A 22,270-nucleotide genomic window follows, 5' to 3' on the forward strand; every position below is an offset into this window, starting at 1 on the left:
TCCATATGTGTTATTTCACAGTTTTGATGTCTTCACTATTATTCTACAATGTAGTACATAGTACAAATAAAGAAAAACCGTTGAATGAGTAGGTGTGTCCAAACTTTTGACTGGTACTGTACATGATGCTCTTCTGTGTTCAACCCGACTCTAACAACCCCAAATATCTTACAAATATTTTATTTTCTCCTGACTTCATAAAAATATGAAGAAAAAAACAGATTTAGTTTGAAACCTCCTACTTCCATTAATCTGTGCTTCTTAAAATTGATTTGTATTCCTTTAAGAATGTCACTCAACTACTACATCAGAACAATATTGTTCTACTGTACTTTTTAATAGGTATTGTATTTGCCAATGGAGATTCATGGAAAGAGATGAGACGCTTTGCCCTGACAAATCTTAGGGACTTTGGTATGGGCAAGAAAGCGAGCGAAGAGAAGATCATTGAGGAAGTTCACTATTTGATTGAAGTGTTTGAAGAACACAAGGGTAAAGTTCTTATATCAATAACACAATCAAAATAAGTCTTCATTTTCTCAGTTTTTCTCATTTCAGTTCTGTTTTTGCTCTTTGTCACAGGTAAAGCATTTGACACAACCCAGGCAATGAATTACGCTGTCTCCAACATCATCTGCAGCATTGTGTACGGCAGCAGGTTTGACTACTCTGATCCACGGTTCCGACGCTCGGTGGATCAAGCCAATGAGTCCATCCGACTCGGAGGATCTATTTCAATACAGGTACGATACCGTGCTAATCATGTTTACTTTGAGAACAATGACAGACACACTACATTAAATTAGTCCAAGTATAATATATACAGACAAAATAGAAGCTAATTTTAGCTTTTTATTTAAAGTTGTACAACATGTTCCCATGGTTGGGGCCCTTGCTGAAGAACAAGACACTTATCTTGAAAAATATTGCAGACAACAAGGGGGAGATGAAGGAGCTGGTGAGGGGGCTGAAGGAGACTCTCAACCCGCAGATGTGTAGAGGCTTTGTGGACTCGTTCCTTGTCCGAAAACAGACCCTGGAGGTATAAAGCGTTATTGCAGTTATAAGCATGTCATTTCTTGGAGTGAATAACTAGGGGGTCCAGGGGGAGATGATTTAGAAATAACTGCTATTGTTAACTGAAACATGTTTGTTTATGTATTAAAAGGAATCAGGCAACATGAACTCTCATTACCACACTGAGAATCTCATACAGACTGTGGCCAACCTGTTTGCTGCTGGTACCGACACCACGGGGACAACCCTGCGCTGGGGTCTGCTGCTCATGGCCAAGTACCCCGATATACAGGGTAAGGGTTGATACTCACACACTCACCTGACAAACACACCTCATACAGCACATTTGGAAAGTATTCAGACCCCTTCACTTTTTCCACCTTTTGGTACTTTACAGCCTTATTATAAAATTGATTAAATTGTTTTTATTTCTCATCAATCTACACACAATACCCCATAATCACAAAGCAAGAACAAGTTTTTAGAAATTTTTGCAAAAAACTGAAATATCACAGACTATGCTCTGTACTTTGTTGAAGCACCTTTGGCAGCGGCTACAGCCTTGAGTCTTCTTGGGTATGACGCTACAAGCTTGGCACACCTGTATTTTGGGAGTTTCTCCCATTCTTCTCTGCAGATCCTCTCAAGCTCTGTCAGGTTGGATGGGGAGCGTCGGTGCACAGCTATTTTCAGGTCTCTCCAGAGATGTTCTATCGGCCTCAAGTGCAGGCTCTGGCTGGGCCAATCAAGGACTTTCAGAGACTTGTCGCGGAGCCACATCTGCATTGTCTTGGCTGTCTGCTTTGGGCCGTTGTCCTGTTGGAAGGTGAACCTTTGCCCCCAGTCTGAGGTCCTGAGCACTCTGGAGCAGGTTTCCATCAAGGATCTCTCTGTACTTTGCTCCATTCATCTTTGCCTCGATCCTGACTAATTTCCCTGCCGCTCAAAAACATCCCCACAGCATGGCGCTGCCACCACCATGCTTCACTGTAGGGATGGTTGTGGCCAGGTGATGAGAGGTGTTTGTTTTCCTCCAGACGTGACACTTCGCATTCAGGCCAAAGAGTTATTGGTTTCATCAGACCGGAGAATCTTGTTTCTCATGGTCTGAAAGTCCTTTAGGTGCATTTTTGGCAAACTCCAAGCAGGCTGTCATGTGCCTTTTACAGAGGAGTGGCTTCCGTCTGGCCATTCTACCTTAAAGACCGAATTGGTGGAGTGTTGCAGATATGGTTGTCCTTCTGGAACGTTCTCCCATCTACACAGAGGTACTCTGGAGCTCTGTCAGAGTGACCATCAGTTCTTGGTCACCTCCCTGACAATTCCTTTAACCTCATGGCTTGGTATTTGCTCTGACATGCAATGTCATCTGTGGAACCTTATATATATACAGGTGTGTGCCTTTCCAAATTATGTAAATTTAATTGAATTTACCACAGGTGGACTCCAATCAAGTTGTAAAAACATCTCAAGGGTGAAACAGGATGCACCTGAGCTCAATTGCAAGTCTCATAGTAAAGGGTCTGATTACTTATATAAATGATGTATTTCTGTTTTGTTTTTTTATACATTTACAAAAAAATCTATAAACCTGTTTTCACTTTGTCATTATAGGGTATTGTGTGTAGATTGTGGACATTGAGGAAATGTCTTTATTTAATCAATTTTAGAATAAGGCTGTAATGTAACAAAATGTGGAAAAAGTTAGGGGGTCTGAATACTTTCCGAATGCACTGTATATCCACAACTCAATCTCTTATAGCTCACTTGCATAATGTGTGCAAACTCCTCTATCTGTATTCTGTCTCTAAATGTCGTCTGTCACCAGCAGCATCATATTAAAGTTCTGATTATCTGTAAATGCACTTGGCAAATAAAGGTGATTCTGATTTGAAGGACCTTTGTAGAGAAAGTGTATGATTGCAGTTATGTAAGACAATTACGGTTTTACCCGCTGTAAACATTGGCAAATGTCCCACCTGAAGCACAGGTCTTTGAATTGAATCCAAGTGAATTAACAGATACAGACTGAAGATCATTCAGATTTTATAGTAACTTTATCCCTCCTCTTCCTTTTTATTCCAGACCGGGTCCAAGAGGAGATAAGCAGAGTCATAGGAAGTCGTCAGGCCTTGGTAGAGGACAGGAAGAACCTGCCCTACACTGATGCAGTGATCCATGAGACCCAAAGACTGGCCAACATTGTACCCATGTCCATCCCTCACACCACCAGCCAAGACGTCACCTTCCAGGGATACTTCATCAAAAAGGGGACTGATGTGTTACCTCTGCTGACGTCTGTCCTGCGAGATGAGAGCGAATGGAAGAGCCCTCACACCTTTAACCCCGACCACTTTCTGGATGAGGAAGGTCGATTCGTCAAGAAGGATGCCTTCATGCCCTTCTCTGCAGGTGAGTCCCACTGTGTGTTTCCTTATTAACACTATCACTCTGACATCCTTCTATGGTGGTCAATTAACTTATTCTGATATCCTTCTATGGTGGTCAATTAACTAAATCTGATATCATTCTATGGTGGTCAATTAACTAAATCTGATATCATTCTATGGTGGTCAATTAACTGAATCTGATATCATTCTATGGTGGTCAATTAACTAAATCTGATATCATTCTATGGTGGTCAATTAACTAAATCTGATATCATTCTATGGTGGTCAATTAACTAAATCTGATATCATTCTATGGTGGTCAATTAACTAAATCTGATATCATTCTATGGTGGTCAATTAATTAAATCTGATATCATTCTATGGTGGTCAATTAACTAAATCTGATATCATTCTATGGTGGTCAATTAACTAAATCTGATATCATTCTATGTTGGTCAATTAACACATTTTGATATCCTTCTATGTTGGTCAATTAACTAATTCTGATATAATTATATGGTGCTCAATTAACTAAATCTGATATCCTCATTGTTTTGGCTCAAAGAGAGTTGAGGGGATGGAAATTACATTGAAGCAATGTGGAATAGACCTTGAATTGACGTCTGTGGGAATATTGATATTTGTCAATTATAGGAACCTATAGTTACACATCTATTGTCTTCATTTTGTCTTCATCTTCCTCTTCCAGGTCGTAGGGTGTGTCTTGGAGAGAGTCTAGCCAGGATGGAGCTCTTCCTTTTTTATTGTCCTCATGCTGTCTTCCTCATCTTCCTCTTTCAGGTCGTAGGGTGTGTCTAGGAGAGAGTTTGGCCAGGATGGAGCTCTTCCTTTTCTATTGTCCTCATGCTGTCTTCCTCATCTTCCTCTTCCAGGTCGTAGGGTGTGTCTAGGAGAGAGTCTGGCCAGGATGGAGCTCTTCCTTTTTTATTGTCCTCATGCTGTCTTCCTCATCTTCCTCTTTCAGGTCGTAGGGTGTGTCTAGGAGAGAGTCTGGCCAGGATGGAGCTCTTCCTTTTCTATTGTCCTCATGCTGTCTTCCTCATCTTCCTCTTCCAGGTCGTAGGGTGTGTCTAGGAGAGAGTCTGGCCAGGATGGAGCTCTTCCTTTTCTATTGTCCTCATGCTGTCTTCCTCATCTTCCTCTTTCAGGTCGTAGGGTGTGTCTAGGAGAGAGTCTGGCCAGGATGGAGCTCTTCCTTTTTTATTGTCCTCATGCTGTCTTCCTCATCTTCCTCTTCCAGGTCGTAGGGTGTGTCTAGGAGAGAGTCTGGCCAGGATGGAGCTCTTCCTTTTCTTCACCTCCCTCCTGCAGCACTTTTGTTTCTCTCCTCCTCCCGGGGTAAGAGAGGAGGATCTGGACCTCACACCATCCCTGGGGTTCACCCTCAGTCCTTCACCTCACCAGTTGTGTGCTGTGAGCAGGGTCTGAGATGAAAGTCTGGGTCCAATGTATATTACACACTAAACTCTCAACTTTAGACAAACATACTGCAGGAATATGCTGAAAAACAATTTTGTCACTGCCCATGGACATGAATGATATGAATATATACCTGGCTACAGGGATTTGAGGTTTAAAGTTGATTGGACCAAAATGAACTGAAGCAGCTTTTGTAAACCATTCAGAGGGGTTTTGCAGTCCTAGATGCTGACACCTTTATGATGTCTGGGGGCATTTGTTTAAAACCACAATGTTGATCTAGAGACATACACTCAAACAACCGTTTAGGGATACCCTAGGTGGGGTCCTCAGTAAAATGTCAATGTCCGCAGGAAGTGTACGTTATGATTGAGAGACCAAACTTGGACGTTAGGATTCTTAGACTGCAAGTGCCCTTATCCCCACTGAGGTCCATAGAAGTCATATCCTTACCCACCACTCCAGGGAAAATATTCTTGGTTTGGAATTCAAGAATTCAAGAATACAGTCCTAAGAACAGTCACATTTGTAAAATTGTCATCTAAATGAATAAAAAGTGTAAACTCTAATCTGGTGCCCTCTATACTGCTAGTTGTACAGTCAACACTTGGCACTTTTTTACAGGACAACTGTATGACCTATAGCTCCGTTTTTTTCCACAGGTTCTCCTATGCAAATGTTTAATATTATTTTACTTTTGTGCTGTCATTAATTTATTGAACGACAATACTAAGTGCTAGTAAAGGAAAGGTAGACACATTGGCACTTTTTGAAAGCTTGTCTAAAGATATGAATATAGGTAACTATGTAGATGTATATGCAGATGATTGTTTATGTATCAGTAGTGTCACTTGTCACTTCAATCAGGGACGGTCTGGGGTGGGGTGGCTGAAACAGTGTCAATCACATCCAAACATGAGGAAACCAGGTGTTTGGTGTCGTTCCAGTTGTCCCATTCCGGTCATCACTATGAGCCATCCTACACATCATCATTCTCACGTGAGATATATGTTAACCAGTTTAAATACTTACACACCCGTGCCCCCATCCTTCACTTTCCCCTTATTCAAGGATAACTGTATTATAATATATAAATATATATATGTAATAGCTGTATGTTTTTTAAAGTACCTAATCCATTGCTGAGAAAAGAAATGCAATACAAATATCAATTAAATAAATACATGACAATCTTCTTTATTTCAAATGTTATGCACTCTTAGAAAAAAGGGTGCCAAAAGGGTTCTTCGGCTGTCCCCATAGGAGAACCCTTTCCAATTTCAGGTAGATCTCTTGTGGAAAGAGTTTTACATGGAACCAAAAAGTGTTCTTCAAAGGGAAGACAGAATAGGTTTGCACATCATTCTTGAGCAGGAGGGGCAAAGTTCTCCCCAAATTTGTGGTATCCAATTAGTAGTTACAGTCTTGTCCTATCGCTGCATCTCCCATACGAACTAAGGAGAGGCGAAGGTTGAGAGCCGTGCATCCTCCGAAACACATCCCAGCCAAGCCCCACTGTTTCTTGACACATTGCCGCTTAACCCGGAAGCCAGCCGCACCAATGTGTCGGAGGAAACACCGTACACCTGGCAACCGTGTCAGCGTGCACTGCACCCAGCCCGCCGCAGGAGTCGCTAGAGAGCAATGGGACAAGGAAATCTCTGCCTGCCAAACCCTCTCCTAACCCGGACGACGCTGGGCCAATTGTGCGCCACCTCAAGGGTCTCCCAGTCACGGCCAGCTGTGACACAGCCTGGGATCGAACCTGGGTCTGTAGTGACGCCTCAAGCAATGCAATGCAGTGCCTTAGACCGCTGCACCACTCAGGATGCCCCCACAAATTGATTTTAACAAACAATTGGTCCCCCAAAAAATGCGTCCCTCTGTTGAATTTCAAAATCCCCATGTGGCCCATGTGGCCCTCGAGCCATAACGTTTGCCCACCCCTGAGCTAGATGTTATGTTAGAAGACAGTAGTAGGTATGGAAGATGAACCTCGGGGCCATGTCAGAGGGAACTTTTAATGGAAAAATAATAATAACTTTGAATTTACAAGCATATATATGTATGAAATATTTAAATTCCCTTTATGTTCTCTATGTATTTGCAACAACCATTCCTACTACGATTACGTATATCCTCTCCTAGTCTTATCGACTGAGCTCCATTCAGTTTGTTTCTGCAGGTACACTAACGAATCAAATCAAATTTTATTTGCCGCATACACATGGTTAGCAGATGTTAGGGTTAGGGTTAGGGTTAGGGTTAGGGTTAGGGGGGGGCTCACAGGAGGGGCTATCAGGTCTCCAAGGCCAGGGCTCAGGAGCTAAGCCATGGGTGCAGGAGACACTGGGCAGCATTGGCCCTCCTCTTGGGCTGGAAGTCCAACATGCACAACAGGAAGTCAGAGAACAGAGAGGCCTCCTTCAGCAGGAAGTTGTATTTCTCCACTAGCACCTCATACAAACACCAGGACCGCAGCACCTCGATACGATTCATTTCACCTGGGAGACCACACAACAGGAGGGAGAAGAAAGAGAGATGGCAAAACAGAGAGGAGGGTGAGGAAAGAGAGGAAGGAAAGAGGAGGTGAAACAGAGAGGAAGGAGAGGAAAGGGAGAGGGGGTAGGAGAGAGGAGGTGAAACAGAGAGGAAGGAGAGGAAGGAGAGAGGAGGGTGAGGAAAGAGAGAGGTGAAACAGAGAGGAAGGAGAGGAAGGAGAGAGGAGGGAGAGGAAAGTGAGGGGAGGTGAAACAGAGAGGAAGGAGAGGAAAGAGAGGAGGGAGAGGAAAGAGAGGAGAGAGATGAAAGAAAGAGGAGGTGAAAGAGAGGAGGAGAGGATAGAGAGAGGTAGTAAAACAGAAAGGTGGGAGATGAAAAGAGGGAGAGGACAGAGAGAAGACGAAAGTGAGAGGAGGGAGAGGACAGAGAGAGGAATGAGAGGAAGGAGAGAGGAGGAAGAGGAAAGAGAGAGCAAGGAGAGGAAGGAGAGAGGAGGGAGAGGTAAGAGAGAGGAATGAGAGAGGAGGGAGAGGAAAGAGAGAGGAAGGAGAGGAAGGAGAGAGGAGGGAGAGGAGGGAGAGGTAAGAGAGAGGATTGAGAAGAAAGAGAGAGGGGGGAGAGGAAAGAGAGAGGAAGGAGAGGAAGGAGAGAGGAGGGAGAGGTAAGAGAGAGGAATGAGAGGAAAGAGAGAGGGGGGAGAGGAAAGAGAGAGGAAGGAGAGAGGAGGGAGAGGTAAGAGAGAGGAATGAGAGAGGAGGGAGAGGAAAGAGAGAGGAAGGAGAGGAAGGAGAGAGGAGGGAGAGGAGGGAGAGGTAAGAGAGAGGAATGAGAGGAAAGAGAGAGGGGGGAGAGGAAAGAGAGAGGAAGGAGAGGAAGGAGAGAGGAGGGAGAGGTAAGAGAGAGGAATGAGAGGAAAGAGAGAGGGGGGAGAGGAAAGAGAGAGGAAGGAGAGAGGAGGGAGAGGTAAGAGAGAGGAATGAGAGGAAAGAGAGAGGAAGGAGAGGAAGGAGAGAGGAGGGAGAGGTAAGAGAGAGGAATGAGAGGAAGGAGAGAGGAGGGAGAGGAAGGAGAGAGGAGGGAGAGGAAAGAGAGAGGAAGGAGAGGAAAGAGAGGAAGGAGAGGAAAGAGAGGAGGTTAAGGAAAGCGAGAAGGGGTAAAGGAAAGAGAGAGGAGGGAGAGGAAAGAGAGGAGGGAGAGGAAAGAGAGGAGGGAGTGGAATGAGAGAGAAAGGAGAGGTAGAGGAAAGAGAGGAGGGAGAGGAAAGAGAGGAGGGAGAGGAAGGAGAGTAGAGGTGAAACAGAGGGAGGAGGGGAAAGAGAGAGGTGAATAGAAGGAAGCTTTTTGACTTGGAGAGAAAAAGTATTTGATGTAGTTTTTTCTTAAATTAAACACAATAATTTGTCACATCAAAAAGTCCTTTCTTTAAGTTCGAATAATTTGACTGTTTTCAATGCAATGTCCTTCACTCACCTCTGCGATTGAAGTACTCCACTGAATATTTCCCAGACAAGGCTACTGCTGCTGGGATTTTGCCAAGGAGTTCAATTATATGAGCGATGTGGTCTGGAGGGAACAGAACCAAAATCCCACTGGATAAAACAACTAAGCAAAAGTCACAAAGTGGACACAATGTTATCTCCATCGAATCCTGTGTCAATATTTTCCACGCCTACCTTCCTCTAAGGAAAAGGTCTTCCCAGCTTTGGGCTCAAACAATGAATCTCCAGTGACCAACTCAAACGCCTAGAATAAAAAGAAGAGAAGTTGAATGGCCAGGAACTATTCTGCAGCGGCACCTACTTAGCTTGGAGAACTGGAAGAGAACTGGAAGAGTAACCTAACAGCAGGAGTTAATGATCCAAGTGAATCAGAGGGCACCGGAGAGATCATGGTTATACTTCAATGAAGCTGCAAACATATGCAGACATACGTTGGTGATGGTGGTTGTATGGTGGTTTTATGGTGGTTGTATGGTGGTTGTATAGTGGTTGTATGGTGGTTGTATGGTGGTTGTATAGTGGTTGTATGGTGGTTGTATGGTGGTTGTATAGTGGTTGTATGGTGGTTGTATGGTGGTTTTATGGTGGTTGTATGGTGGTTGTATAGTGGTTGTATGGTGGTTGTATGGTGGTTGTATAGTGGTTGTATGGTGGTTTTATAGTGGTTGTATGGTGGTTGTATGGTGGTTGTATAGTGGTTGTATAGTGGTTGTATGGTGGTTGTATGGTGGTTTTATGGTGGTTGTATGGTGGTTGTATAGTGGTTGTATGGTGGTTGTATGGTGGTTGTATAGTGGTTGTATGGTGGTTTTATAGTGGTTGTATGGTGGTTGTATGGTGGTTGTATAGTGGTTGTATAGTGGTTGTATGGTGGTTTTATAGTGGTTGTATGGTGGTTGTATGGTGGTTGTATAGTGGTTGTATAGTGGTTGTATAGTGGTTTTATGGCGGTTGTATGGTGGTTGTATGGTGGTTTTATGGTGGTTGTATGGTGGTTGTATGGTGGTTGTATGGTGGTTGTATAGTGGTTGTATGGTGGTTTTATGGTGGTTGTATAGTGGTTGTATGGTGGCTGAGTGGACGTTGACTCTCTCACCAAGCAGGCTACACTCCAGATGTCTGCTGGTGGGCCGTAGTCAGAGCCCAGTAGAACCTCTAGTGAGCGGTACTGACAGGTCTGGATCTCCTCACAGAAATGCTTGTACTGGAATGTCACACAGAGCAAAGGCACAGAGTAAAATACAGTTCTGATCCCAGCGCAGTATTCCACAATAGTCCCTCTTATTTTGCAATCACTCCAGTATTAATCTGCAAAATTGTAATTATCCGCCTACCTCCTCATGCCTTTTGCACACAATGTATATAGACTATTTTTTTATTTCTACTGTATTATTGACTTGTTTATTGTTTACTCCATGTGTAACTCTGTGTTGTTGTCTGTTCACACTGCTATGCTTTATCTTGGCCAGGTCGCAGTTGTAAATGAGAACTTGTTCTCAACTAGCCTGCCTGGTTAAATAAAGGTGTTCTCAACTAGCCTACCTGGTTAAATAAAGGTGTTCTCAACTAGCCTACCTGGTTAAATAAAGGTGTTCTCAACTAGCCTACCTGGTTAAATAAAGGTGTTCTCAACTAGCCTACCTGGTTAAATAAAGGTGAAATAAATAAATAAAAAATAAATAAAAAAACAACTACTGAGTATGGATGGAGGTTCAGCAATGGCAACGGTTCATAAAGATGTTGGAAATCAGTATGACGTCATAGTTTTATCACTATCCACACTATCCACACTATCCACACTATCCACAGAGTTTTTAAACTATTGCGCAACATGGTTCAATGCGCCAGTAAATCAGCACAATCAAATCTTTCAGTTTTTCAATTTGGCCTCGTCTTGGAGCTAAAGTTGAAATCATGCATACTGTGCTAATGACGATTTAAAAAACAGAGTAATGAAGATCAATGTAAAATACGGCAAACTTTATATTTTTTTTATTTGTGATAAATGCATGGGGCCCCTCAATTTTATGCACCTCCGCTATTGCTGACTGACTGATCAATACCCACCACCCAACAGGAGCTTCCCAGGTCAGCAATCTTTACTGTGACGTCCTCCAGACTGATGGGAGTCACCAGGTCCTTCTCTGGATAGACAGTAAGAGATGAACAACAAACAGTAGAGGGTTATGATCTGATTGAAACACTTCAACAGCATACTGGACACAGTCAATCTGAAGTGACAAACAGGCAGAATACACATTACATCTCAATCTAAAGGTGACAAAGAAACAGAATACTAGCCTTCAGTAAAGTGTCATGTGCAGTAAACAGATGTATCATCTGGTGCACTCAGTGATGACATCACAGAGTTCTAGAAAATCTGTAGCTGAACAGTCACATGACTACAGAGTTCTAGAATATCTGTAGCTGAACAGTCATGACTATAAAGAGTTCTAGAGTAACTGTAGATGAACAGTCACATGACCTTACAGAGTTTTAGAATATCTCTAGCTGATTAGTCACATGACCTTACAGAGTTCTAGAGTATCTGTACATGAACAGTCATGACCTTACATAGTTCTAGAACATCTGTAGATTAACAGTCAAATTACATTACATAGTTCTAGAACATCTGCAGCTTAACAGTCAATGCCTTACAGAGTTCTAGAATATCTGTAGCTGAACAGTCATGACTATACAGAGTTCTAGAGTAACTGTAGATGAACAGTCACATGACTTTACAGAGTTCTAGAATATCGGTAGCTGAACAGTCATGACTATACAGAGTTCTAGAGTAACTGTAGATGAACAGTCACATGACCTTACAGAGTTCTAGAACATCTGTAGCTGTACAATCAAATGACCTTACATTGTTCTAGAATATCTGCAGTTTAACAGTCATGACCTTACAGAGTTCTAGAACATCTGTAGCTGAACAGTCAAATGACCTTACAGAGTTCTAGAATATCTGTAGCTGATTTGTCACATGACCTTACAATGTTCTAGAATATCTGTAGCTGAACAGTCACATGACCTTTCAGAGATCTAGATTATATGTAGCTGAACAGTCACATGACCTTTCAGAGATCTAGAATATCTCTAGCTGATTAGTCACATGACCTTACAGAGTTCTAGAATATCTCTAGCTGAATAGTCATGACCTTACAGAGTTCTAGAATATCTGTAGCTGTACAGTCATGACATTAGAGTCCTAGAATATCTGCAGCTGAACAGTCACATGACCTTACAGAGTTCTAGAACACCTGTAGCTGAACAGTTATATGACCTTACAGAGTTCTAGAATATCTTTAGCTGAACAGTACTCAGTCATATGACCTTACATAATTCCAGAACATTTGTAGCTAAATAGTTATATGACCTTATGGAATTCTAGAACCTCTGTAGCAAAACAGTCATATGACCTTACAGAATTCTGGATCATCTGTAGCAAAACAGTCATTTGACCTTACAGAGCCGCTTATATTTAATAAAGTCACCTTGTACGATGGAGATTTACATGCGTAGCAAAACGTCACGTCAGGGTAAACCTACTCGAATCACAGCCCTTAATTTAAATGTTCCTAAAATCTCCCATGGGAAAAATGAATGGTGGAAAAACGATTGGAACTATTTCCCTGTTTGACCGCTAGGTTTGATGGGTATTATGACACCTCCACTGCAGGGTTCTATTATGTAGCTGAACAGTGAACACTACCTGCTCTACTCATCGACTTCCCAGGGAATGGAGGACATGCACTGCCCCCTGCTGTCTGTTTTGGGTTCTGCTCCTCCAAACAAAGCAGTATATTTTCAGGCTTGATGTCTGTGTGGATGATTTTACATTGAGTGTGCAGGTAGTCCAACGCCTGAAGAACCTACAGGGAGAGGGTGATGGCACTGTTAACCCAAAACAACTCCTGCATCAAACTTATGACGCATCCAGACAGTGTGGTGATTTCGATAATGCCGTTTCTACTCATCTTCTATGAACTCTGTCACTCTCTGACCTGAGCAATGACCTGTTTGACCCAAGAAAGCGATAGTCCTGGGTTCCCAAAACAGACCTGCCAACAGCAGAGGTCTGGTCCTAACAGCTCCAGCACTAAGCATACATCTACACAAAGGAGGTCAAGGAACCAAACACATCTGAACTCTGAACTTTGACTCCTCATTGTGAGACTGTCAGATTTTGCTACAGGTGTGTGTGTGTGTGTGTGTGTGTGTGTGTGTGTGTGTGTGTGTGTGTGTGTGTGATGACTGTGCAGTCTAGGGAAGGATACGGACTCCGTTGACCCCAGCTATCTTAAACTCATCCAGCAGTTGGACTATTCTCCGGCTGTATGGGTGACGAGCCGTGGGACCACTGGCCTGAGGGGTGAGAGGGGGGGGGAGACTTTAGAGTCTGGACTATACTGACAAGAACTTGTTTAAATGGAAAGATAAAGATGGGTCTGTATGAGACAAGGGAGAAAAATAATGAACCTTGAAAACATGGGATGGCTGTGAATAAGTCTGGCAGAGAAAGATAAATAACATGAGGTGGACTAAGAGTAAAAATAGTTACTACTGTTTACCCTTAGGGGTTGAGGACGAGAAAGAGATTGAGGAAGCAATAAATAACCTAAGGTGAGAAATCAGAGAAAAGAAGAGACTCACACAACGTAGCAGAGTCAGTTCATCTTGCCCAGCCTGTGTGAATCCTTCTCCACTCTTCAAAACCTTCACGGCCACTCGCCTGCCCAACCTGTACACATAGAGTTGACTTTTAATCACACTGCAGCTTTCACTGTATGCCAAGAAGGGGAGATTTGAGTATAAGCTGACACTGCAACATAGTGAATGTACCTGAGATCCAAGCAGAGCCAAACAGTGGCGAAGTATCCCCAGCCCAACTTAGACACAACCTGGTATCTCCTGTTGAAGGTGTCTCCAATGTGAACAGGGTGGTACCCCCCTATTGAAACATGCAGGATGAGAACAATAGATGTTACACCTCCAACTGCTGTATTTACTGTCTGGTAACAGACTATGTCTATGCTGGAATGGAATGAATAGGACAGAAGGACATGTAAGGAGAAAGACAGAGTTAGTATAGCGGTAGATAGCCTAGCTCATGGGATAGGGGGCAGTATTTTCACGTGCCCAAAGTAAACTGCCTGTTACTCAGGCCCAGAAGCTGTGATATGCATATACTTGGATTTAGATAGAAAACACTCTAGAGTTTCTAAAACTGTTAAAATTATGTCTGTGAGTATAACAGAGCTGATATGGCAGGCGAAACCCCGAGGACAAACCATAAAAATGTAAAAAACTTGCCATTATTTTCAATGGCTAGTGCTATAATTATAATTATAGTACTTTATTATAATTATAAGTCCTCCCAAATTGCAGTTCCTAGGGCTTCCACTAGATGTCAACAGTCTTTAGAAAGAGTTTCAGGCTGATTTTTGGAAAAATGACCCAGAAATTGTATTTTTTCTAGGTGGCTCCCATTTTGGCTGTAGTGTTTCCAAGCGCTTGGAAGAAAGCATATTCTTTCTCATTTATCTCCTGTAATGAACATACTATTCTCCGTCTTAAATTTTATTTGAGTAAATTTTATTTGCGTATTAGGATACCTAAGGTTTGATTATAAAAGTTGTTTGACTTTTTTGGAAAAGTTTATTAGTAACGTTTGGGATACATTTTGTATGCATTTTGACTGAGTGGATCTGGATGTGTTATTGACTGAAGAGTGCCAGCTAAACTGAGTTTTTATTGATATAAAGAAAGACATTATCCAACAAAAGGACCATTTGGTTGAAATATGTTTTTCATGTGTTGGTATGCGGGGCTCTGTCCTCAGATAATCGCATGGTATTCTTTCGCCGTAAGTATTTTTGAAATCTGACATGGCGGCTGGATTAATAACAAGTTCAGCTTTATTTTGATCTATTACACTTGTGATTTTTATGAAAGTTAAATATTTATAGTAATTTAATTTGAATATGGCGCTCTGCAATTTCACCGGATGTTGTCGAGGTGTCCCGCAAGCGGTTTTAACAGGTTTTAAGAGCTTTGGTCCAGTAGCGGAGTTAGTATAGCGGTAGGTAGGTAGCCTAGCTCTTAAGAGCTTTGGGCCAGTAGCAGAGTTAGTATAGCGGTAGGTAGGTAGCCTAGCTCTTAAGAGCTTTGGGCCAGCAGCAGAGTTAATATAGCGGTAGGTAGGTAGCCTAGCTCTTAAGAGCTTTGGGCCAGTAGCAGAGTTAGTATAGCGGTAGGTAGGTAGCCTAGCTCTTAAGAGCTTTGGGCCAGTAGCAGAGTTAGTATAGCGGTAGGTAGGTAGCCTTGCTCTTAAGAGCTTTGGGCCAGTAGCAGAGTTAGTATAGCGGTAGGTAGGTAGCCTTGCTCTTAAGAGCTTTGGGCCAGTAGCAGAGTTAGTATAGCGGTAGGTAGGTAGGTAGCCTAGCTCTTAAGAGCTTTGGGCCAGTAGCAGAGTTAGTATAGCGGTAGGTAGGTAGCCTAGCTCTTAAGAGCTTTGGGCCAGTAGCAGAGTTAGTATAGCGGTAGGTAGGTAGCCTTGCTCTTAAGAGCTTTGGGCTAGTAGCAGAGTTAATATAGCGGTAGGTAGGTAGCCTAGCTCTTAAGAGCTTTGGGCCAGTAGCAGAGTTAGTATAGCGGTAGGTAGGTAGCCTTGCTCTTAAGAGCTTTGGGCCAGTAGCAGAGTTAGTATAGCGGTAGGTAGGTAGCCTTGCTCTTAAGAGCTTTGGGCCAGTAGCAGAGTTAGTATAGCGGTAGGTAGGTAGGTAGCCTAGCTCTTAAGAGCTTTGGGCCAGTAGCAGAGTTAGTATAGCGGTAGGTAGGTAGCCTTGCTCTTAAGAGCTTTGGGCCAGTAGCAGAGTTAGTATAGCGGTAGGTAGGTAGCCTTGCTCTTAAGAGCTTTGGGCCAGTAGCAGAGTTAGTATAGCGGTAGGTAGGTAGCCTAGCTCTTAAGAGCTTTGGGCCAGTAGCAGAGTTAGTATAGCGGTAGGTAGGTAGGTTGCCTAGCTCTTAAGAGCTTTGGGCCAGTAGCAGAGTTAGTATAGCGGTAGGTAGGTAGCCTAGCTCTTAAGAGCTTTGGGCCAGTAGCAGAGTTAATATAGCGGTAGGTAGGTAGCCTAGCTCTTAAGAGCTTTGGGCCAGTAGCAGAGTTAGTATAGCGGTAGGTAGGTAGCCTAGCTCTTAAGAGCTTTGGGCCAGTAGCAGAGTTAGTATAGCGGTAGGTAGGTAGGTAGCCTAGCTCTTAAGAGCTTTGGGCCAGTAGCAGAGTTAGTATAGCGGTAGGTAGGTAGCCTTGCTCTTAAGAGCTTTGGGCCAGTAGCAGAGTTAGTATAGCGGTAGGTAGGTAGCCTAGCTCTTAAGAGCTTTGGGCCAGTAGCAGAGTTAATATAGCGGTAGGTAGGTAGCCTAGCTCTTAAGAGCTTTGGGCCAGTAGCAGAGTTAGTATAGCGGTAGGTAGGTAGCCTAGCTCTTAAGAGCTTTGGGCCAGTAGCAGAGTTAGTATAGCGGTAGGTAGGTAGCCTAGCTCTTAAGAGCTTTGGGCCAGTAACAGAGTTAGTATGGCTGTCGGTAGGGCAGCAGGTAGCCTAGCTCATAAGAGCATTGGGCCAGTAAACGAAAGGTAGCTGGTTTGAATCCCTGAGCCGACTAGGTGACAAATCTGTCTATGCCCTTGAGAATAGCACTTAACCCTAATTGCTCCTGTAAGTCCCTCTGGATAAGAGCATCTGCTATATGACCAAAATGTAAATGTTCAGCCATAACGGACCATGGCAGTATTCTCTGGGGTCCTCTCTGTCCAGTGACTCCTCTTGCTCCATCTGTTCCAAACGACTCAGCTTATCAAGTCCATTCGATGTCCCAGGTGTACTGCTGCAACACACACATGCCAATACACATACTGTACAAACTTACTGTACACACAATACTGTACGCACAATACTGTACACACAATACTGTACACACGCACTGTCAGCCTGTCTGATCCTACACAGGCCAGACATGTGACCCCTCTGTCAGCCTGTCTGATCCTACACAGGGCAGCGATGTGACCCCTCTGTCAGCCTGTCTGATCCTACACAGGGCAGAGATGTGACCCCTCTGCCAGCCTGTCTGATCCTACACAGGGCAGAGATGTGACCCCTCTGTCAGCCTGTCTGATCCTACACAGGGCAGAGATGTGACCCCTCTGTCAGCCTGTCTAATCCTACACAGGGCAGAGATGTGACCCCTCTGTCAGCCTGTCTGATCCTACACAGGGCAGAGATGTGACCCCTCTGTCAGCCTGTCTGATCCTACACAGGGCAGAGATGTGACCCCTCTGTCAGCCTGTCTGATCCTACACAGGGCAGAGATGTGACCCCTCTGTCAATGTCTGGTTGCTGGGAGCAGACAGGAACACTTCCCTGGCTGTTCACGGGGAGACGGCAGGACTCGGAATGGGATTTGGACATTAAACTATAGTCTTCAGCCAATAATTCAACAAGATATGCTGTATCAGGTGAGTGTTCTATAAATAATTAAACAGGATATGCTGTATCTGATGAGTGTTCTATAAATAATTAAACAGGATATGCTGTATCAGGTGAGTGTTCTATAAATAATTAAACAGGATATGCTGTATCAGGTGAGTGTTCTATAAATAATTAAACAGGATATGTTGTATCAGGTGAGTGTTCTATAAATAATTCAACAGGATATGTTGTATCAGGTGAGTGTTCTAGAAATAATTCAACAGGATATGCTGTATCAGGTGAGTGTTCTAGAAATAATTCAACAGGATATGCTGTATCAGGTGAGTGTTCTATAAATAATTCAACAGGATATGCTGTATCAGGTGAGTGTTCTATAAATAATTCAACAGGATATGCTGTATCAGGTGAGTGTTCTATAAATAATTCAACAGGATATGCTGTATCAGGTGAGTGTTCTACCATGGAGGCTGCTGAGGGGAGGACGGCTCATAATAATGTCTGGAATGGTATCAAACACGTGGTTTCTATGTGGTTGATACCACTCCATTGACTCCATTCCAGCCATTATTATGAGCCGTCCTCCCTTCAGCAGCCTCCACTGGTGTACTATAAATATTGCCTTGGTGTGTGTCTTGTGCAGATCTATCTATAAAAATCACAGCTTTTCTGAAAGATTTATTTACAGTCAACTATCTTCTTCAGGACTGTCTTTCAGCATGTTTTGGCTCCAGTTTAGAGCGATGATATTGGCCCAGGTCCTCGACCCGGTGACAGACCCAGTGAAATAACGTTAACTCCACAGGCACTAAAATAATCCACATATTCCCAATGTGTGCCAGGTGAGATAAACATGGACCTCCTGCCTCTTTGGCCATGGAAACAAACGTTATCAGTTGGCTGACAGCCATTTTGCACTGTTTCGATATGGTTTTAGTCATCAATCTAGCAAGAGGGCAATATTTTATTAATGTAGTAGTGTTTCTTGACTAAAACCCCCAAAATGTATCATATTACTCCAGTGCCAGCCTGGGTTCCTGTTAAGGCTAGGGCTGATTTCAAGGTTGTACTACTAACCTACGAAGCATTACATGGACTTTCTCCAACCTATCTCTCTGATTTGGTCCTGCCATACATACCTACACGTACACTACAGTCACAAGACGCATGCCTCCTTATTGTCCCTACAGCAAACAGCTGGAGGCAGCGCTTTTTCCTATAGAGCTCTATTTTTATGGAATGGTCTGCCTATCCATGTGAGAGACGCAGACATGGGCTTGACTTTTACGTCTATACTGAAGGTCGGTCCTGTGATTGAGTGTAGTCTGGCAAAGTGGTGCGAAGGTGAACGGCAAGGCACTGGAGTGACGAACCACCTTTGCTGTCTCTGCCTGGCCGGCTCCCCTCTCTCCACTCGGATTCTCTGCCTCTGACCCTATTACGGGGGCTTACTAGTGCTCTTCCATGCCGTCCCTAAGAGAGGTGCGTTACTTGAGTGGGTTGAGTCACTGATGTGATCTTCCTATCTGATTTTGCGCTCCCTCGGCCTCATGCTGTGGAGGAGATTTTCTTGGGCTATACTCAGGGTAGTAAGTTGGTGGTCTATTGATATCTCTCAAGTGGTGTGGGGGCTGTACTTTGGCAAAGTGGGTGCTGTTATATTCTACCTGGTTGGCCCTGCCCGGTAGGCCCTGTCCAGGGGTATTGACGGACGGGGCCACAGTTACCCCGACCCCCTCTGTCCTCAGCCTCCAGTATATACTGTATTCTGCAATAGTCTATGTGCCAGGGGGCTAGGGTCAGTCTGTCCGATCTGGTGAAATTCTCCTGTCTTATCTGGTGAAATTATCCTGTCTTATTTGGTGTCCTGTGTGAACTTAAGTATTCTCCCTCTAATTCTCCTACTCACTCCCTATATATACAGTGCCTTGCGAAAGTATTCGGCCCCCTTGAACTTTGCGACCTTTTGCCACATTTCAGGCTTCAAACATAAAGATATAAAACTGTATTTTTTTGTGAAGAATCAACAACAAGTGGGACACAATCATGAAGTGGAACGACATTTATTGGATATTTCAAACTTTTGTAACAAATCAAAAACTGAAAAATTGGGCGTGCAAAATTATTCAGCCCCTTTACTTTCAGTGCAGCAAACTCTCTCCAGAAGTTTAGTGAGGATCTCTGAATGATCCAATGTTGACCTAAATGACTAATGATGATAAATACAATCCACCTGTGTGTAATCAAGTCTCCGTATAAATGCACCTGCACCGTGATAGTCTCAGAGGTCCGTTAAAAGCGCAGAGAGCATCATGAAGAACAAGGAACACACCAGGCAGGTCCGAGATACTGTTGTGAAGAAGTTTAAACAAAAATATTTCCCAAGCTTTAAACATCCCAAGGAGCACTGTGCAAGCGATAATATTGAAATAGAAGGAGTATCAGACCACTGCAAATCTACCAAGACCTGGCCGTCCCTCTAAACTTTCAGCTCATACAAGGAGAAGACTGATCAGAGATGCAGCCAAGAGGCCCATGATCACTGGATGAACTGCAGAGATCTACAGCTGAGGTGGGCGACTCTGTCCTTAGGACAACAATCAGTTGTATGTTGCACAAATCTGGCCTTTATGGAAGAGTGGCAAGAAAGCCATTTCTTAAAGATATCCATAAAAAGTGTCGTTTAAAGTTTGCCACAAGCCACCTGGGAGACACACCAAACATGTGGAAGAAGGTGCTCTGGTCAGATGAAACCAAAATTGAACTTTTTGGCAACAATGCAAAACGTTATGTTTGGCGTAAAAGCAACACAGCTGAACACACCGTCTGAGACTGGGACAGAGATTTGTCTTCCAACAAGACAATGATCCAAAACATAAAGCAAAATCTACAATGGAATGGTTCAAAAATAAACATATCCAGGTGTTAGAATGGCCAAGTCAAAGTCCAGACCTGAATCCAATCGAGAATCTGTGGAAAGAACTGAAAACTGCTGTTCACAAATGCTCTCCATCCAACCTCACTGAGCTCGAGCTGTTTTGCAAGGAGGAATGGGAAAAAATGTCAGTCTCTCGATGTGCAAAACTGATATAGACATACCCCAAGCGACTTACAGCTGTAATCGCAGCAAAAGGTGGCGCTACAAAGTATTAACTTAAGGGGGCTGAATAATTTTGCACGCCCAATTTTTCAGTTTTTGATTTGTTAAAAAAGTTTGAAATATCCAATAAATGTCGTTCCACTTCATGATTGTGTCCCACTTGTTGTTGATTCTTCACAAAAAATACAGTTTTATATCTTTATGTTTGAAGCCTGAAATGTGGCAAAAGGTCGCAAAGTTCAAGGGGGCCGAATACTTTCGCAAGGCACTGTATATACAGGGGGGAGAACAAGTATTTGATACACTGCCGATTTTGCAGGTTTGCTGCACGGGGGTGGCAGCATCATTTTGTGGGGGTGGCAGCATCATGTTGCGTTTTTTTTTTTGCTGCAGGAGGGACTGGTGCACTTCACAATATAGATGGCATCATGAGGCAGGAAAATGATGTGGATATATTGAAGCAACATCTCAAGACATCAGTCAGGACGTTAAAGCTTGGTCGCAAATGGGTCTTCCAAATGAACAATGACCCCAATCATACTTCCGAATTTGTGTCAAAATGGCTTAAGGACAACAAAGTCAAGGTATTGGAGTGGCCATCACAAAGCCCTGACCTCAATCCTACAGAAAATGTGTGGGCAGAACTGAAAATGTGTGTGTGAGCAAGGAGGCCTACAAACCTGACTCAGTTACACCAGCTCTGTCACGAGGAATGGGCCAAAATTCACCCAACTTATTGTGGGAAGCTTGTGGAAGTATATCCGAGATGTTTGACCCAAGTAAAAAATGTAAAGGCAATGCTACCAAATACTAATTGAGTGTATGTAAACTTCTGACCCACTGGGAATTTGATGAAAGAAATAAAAGCTGAAATAAATAATTCTCTCTGCTGACATTTTACATTCTTAAAATAAAGTGGTGATCCTAATTGACCTGACAGGGAATCTTTCCACAATTAAATATCATGAATTGTGAAAAACTGAGTTTAAATTTCTTTGGTTAAGTTGTATGTAAATTTCTGACTTCAACGGTACATAAATAATTATAGCGCCCGATTTCGGGGATTGTCAGTTTAAGATTAAAGCAAAAATATAATTTGGTTTCCTTTTACTGCATCAGAGACGCACCTTTGAACAAGTCATAATCTGTGTACAGAATGTCCCTCTACAATCTGTAGTCTATAGATCATAACAAGTGTAATTCAAATTGACTGTTATGAAAGGGGAATGTGTAAAGTGTTGAGAATAAATTGTACTTACGGTTTCTGGGCCGCCTGTACAGAAGTCCGATCTGAACACATGACTGAATAGGACAGTAGAACTCTGACCAGTTAGCTGTGTTTAGGCATGAGGAGCCGGCTTGGTCTAAACATGGAGATCTCTCTCTCTCTCTCTCTCTCTCTCTCTCTCTCTCTCTCTCTCTCTCTCTCTCAAATATAACAAAACCTAAATACTACAGTAATGTCTGCAAAAACACTACAGCAAATACAATGGTATTGTACAGTCTGCCAAACACTACAGTAAATATTACAGTATAGTACAATCCACAAAACACTACATGAATTACTATAGTGTACGGTATATATACAACAGTTTTATTTTCCTACAGTACTTATATGATAGTTAACTGTAAATACTACAGTGAAATCTACAGTAAAGTCTGCAAAAACACTACAGTGAATACTGTATTATTTATACCGTAGTAAACTATAGTATTTTCTTCTTGTGGGAAGCTGTGAGAGGGTAGATGGGAGAGGATGTGACAGCTGTGTGGGACTGCTTTGGAGTTTAATTGCAGTCCAACAGACCGTGATCTCACAGGCAAGCCAAGGTA

At 43.0% G+C, this 22,270-nt stretch overlaps 2 protein-coding genes across 3 annotated transcripts; one reads left to right on the plus strand and one right to left on the minus strand.

Moving 5' to 3' along the window:
- Window positions 1–317: 317 nt before the first annotated feature.
- On the plus strand, window positions 318–6,019 carry LOC149981332 (cytochrome P450 2K1-like). 2 transcript variants are annotated; one of them, XM_090185319.1, is made up of 6 exons: window positions 318–492; window positions 583–743; window positions 941–1,042; window positions 1,169–1,310; window positions 3,103–3,429; window positions 4,669–4,984. In XM_090185319.1, exons 1-6 carry the CDS (start codon window positions 378–380, stop codon window positions 4,854–4,856), a joined length of 1,035 nt encoding a protein of 344 aa, XP_090041445.1. In that variant the 5' UTR covers window positions 318–377; the 3' UTR covers window positions 4,857–4,984. The 2 variants fall into 2 exon arrangements, with proteins under 2 accessions (XP_090041445.1, XP_090041444.1); XM_090185318.1 differs by having other exon boundaries at window positions 321–492; window positions 863–1,042; window positions 4,669–6,019.
- Window positions 6,020–21,803, minus strand: LOC110531255 (SRSF protein kinase 3-like). The gene is made up of 12 exons (XM_036988823.2): window positions 21,697–21,803; window positions 16,635–16,738; window positions 13,694–13,802; window positions 13,505–13,592; window positions 13,129–13,216; window positions 12,856–12,962; window positions 12,564–12,723; window positions 10,916–10,992; window positions 9,945–10,052; window positions 9,023–9,092; window positions 8,820–8,912; window positions 6,020–7,351 (listed from the first exon to the last, which is right to left on the minus strand). The coding sequence occupies exons 1-12, from the start codon at window positions 21,735–21,737 to the stop codon at window positions 7,167–7,169; spliced, it is 1,230 nt and encodes a 409-aa protein (XP_036844718.2). The 5' UTR covers window positions 21,738–21,803; the 3' UTR covers window positions 6,020–7,166.
- Between the last annotated feature and the right edge of the window lie 467 nt (window positions 21,804–22,270).

This window comes from Oncorhynchus mykiss, chromosome 9 (assembly GCF_057628025.1).
Source record: "Oncorhynchus mykiss isolate SJ-2025 chromosome 9, ASM5762802v1, whole genome shotgun sequence".
Classification (NCBI taxonomy): domain Eukaryota; kingdom Metazoa; phylum Chordata; class Actinopteri; order Salmoniformes; family Salmonidae; genus Oncorhynchus; species Oncorhynchus mykiss.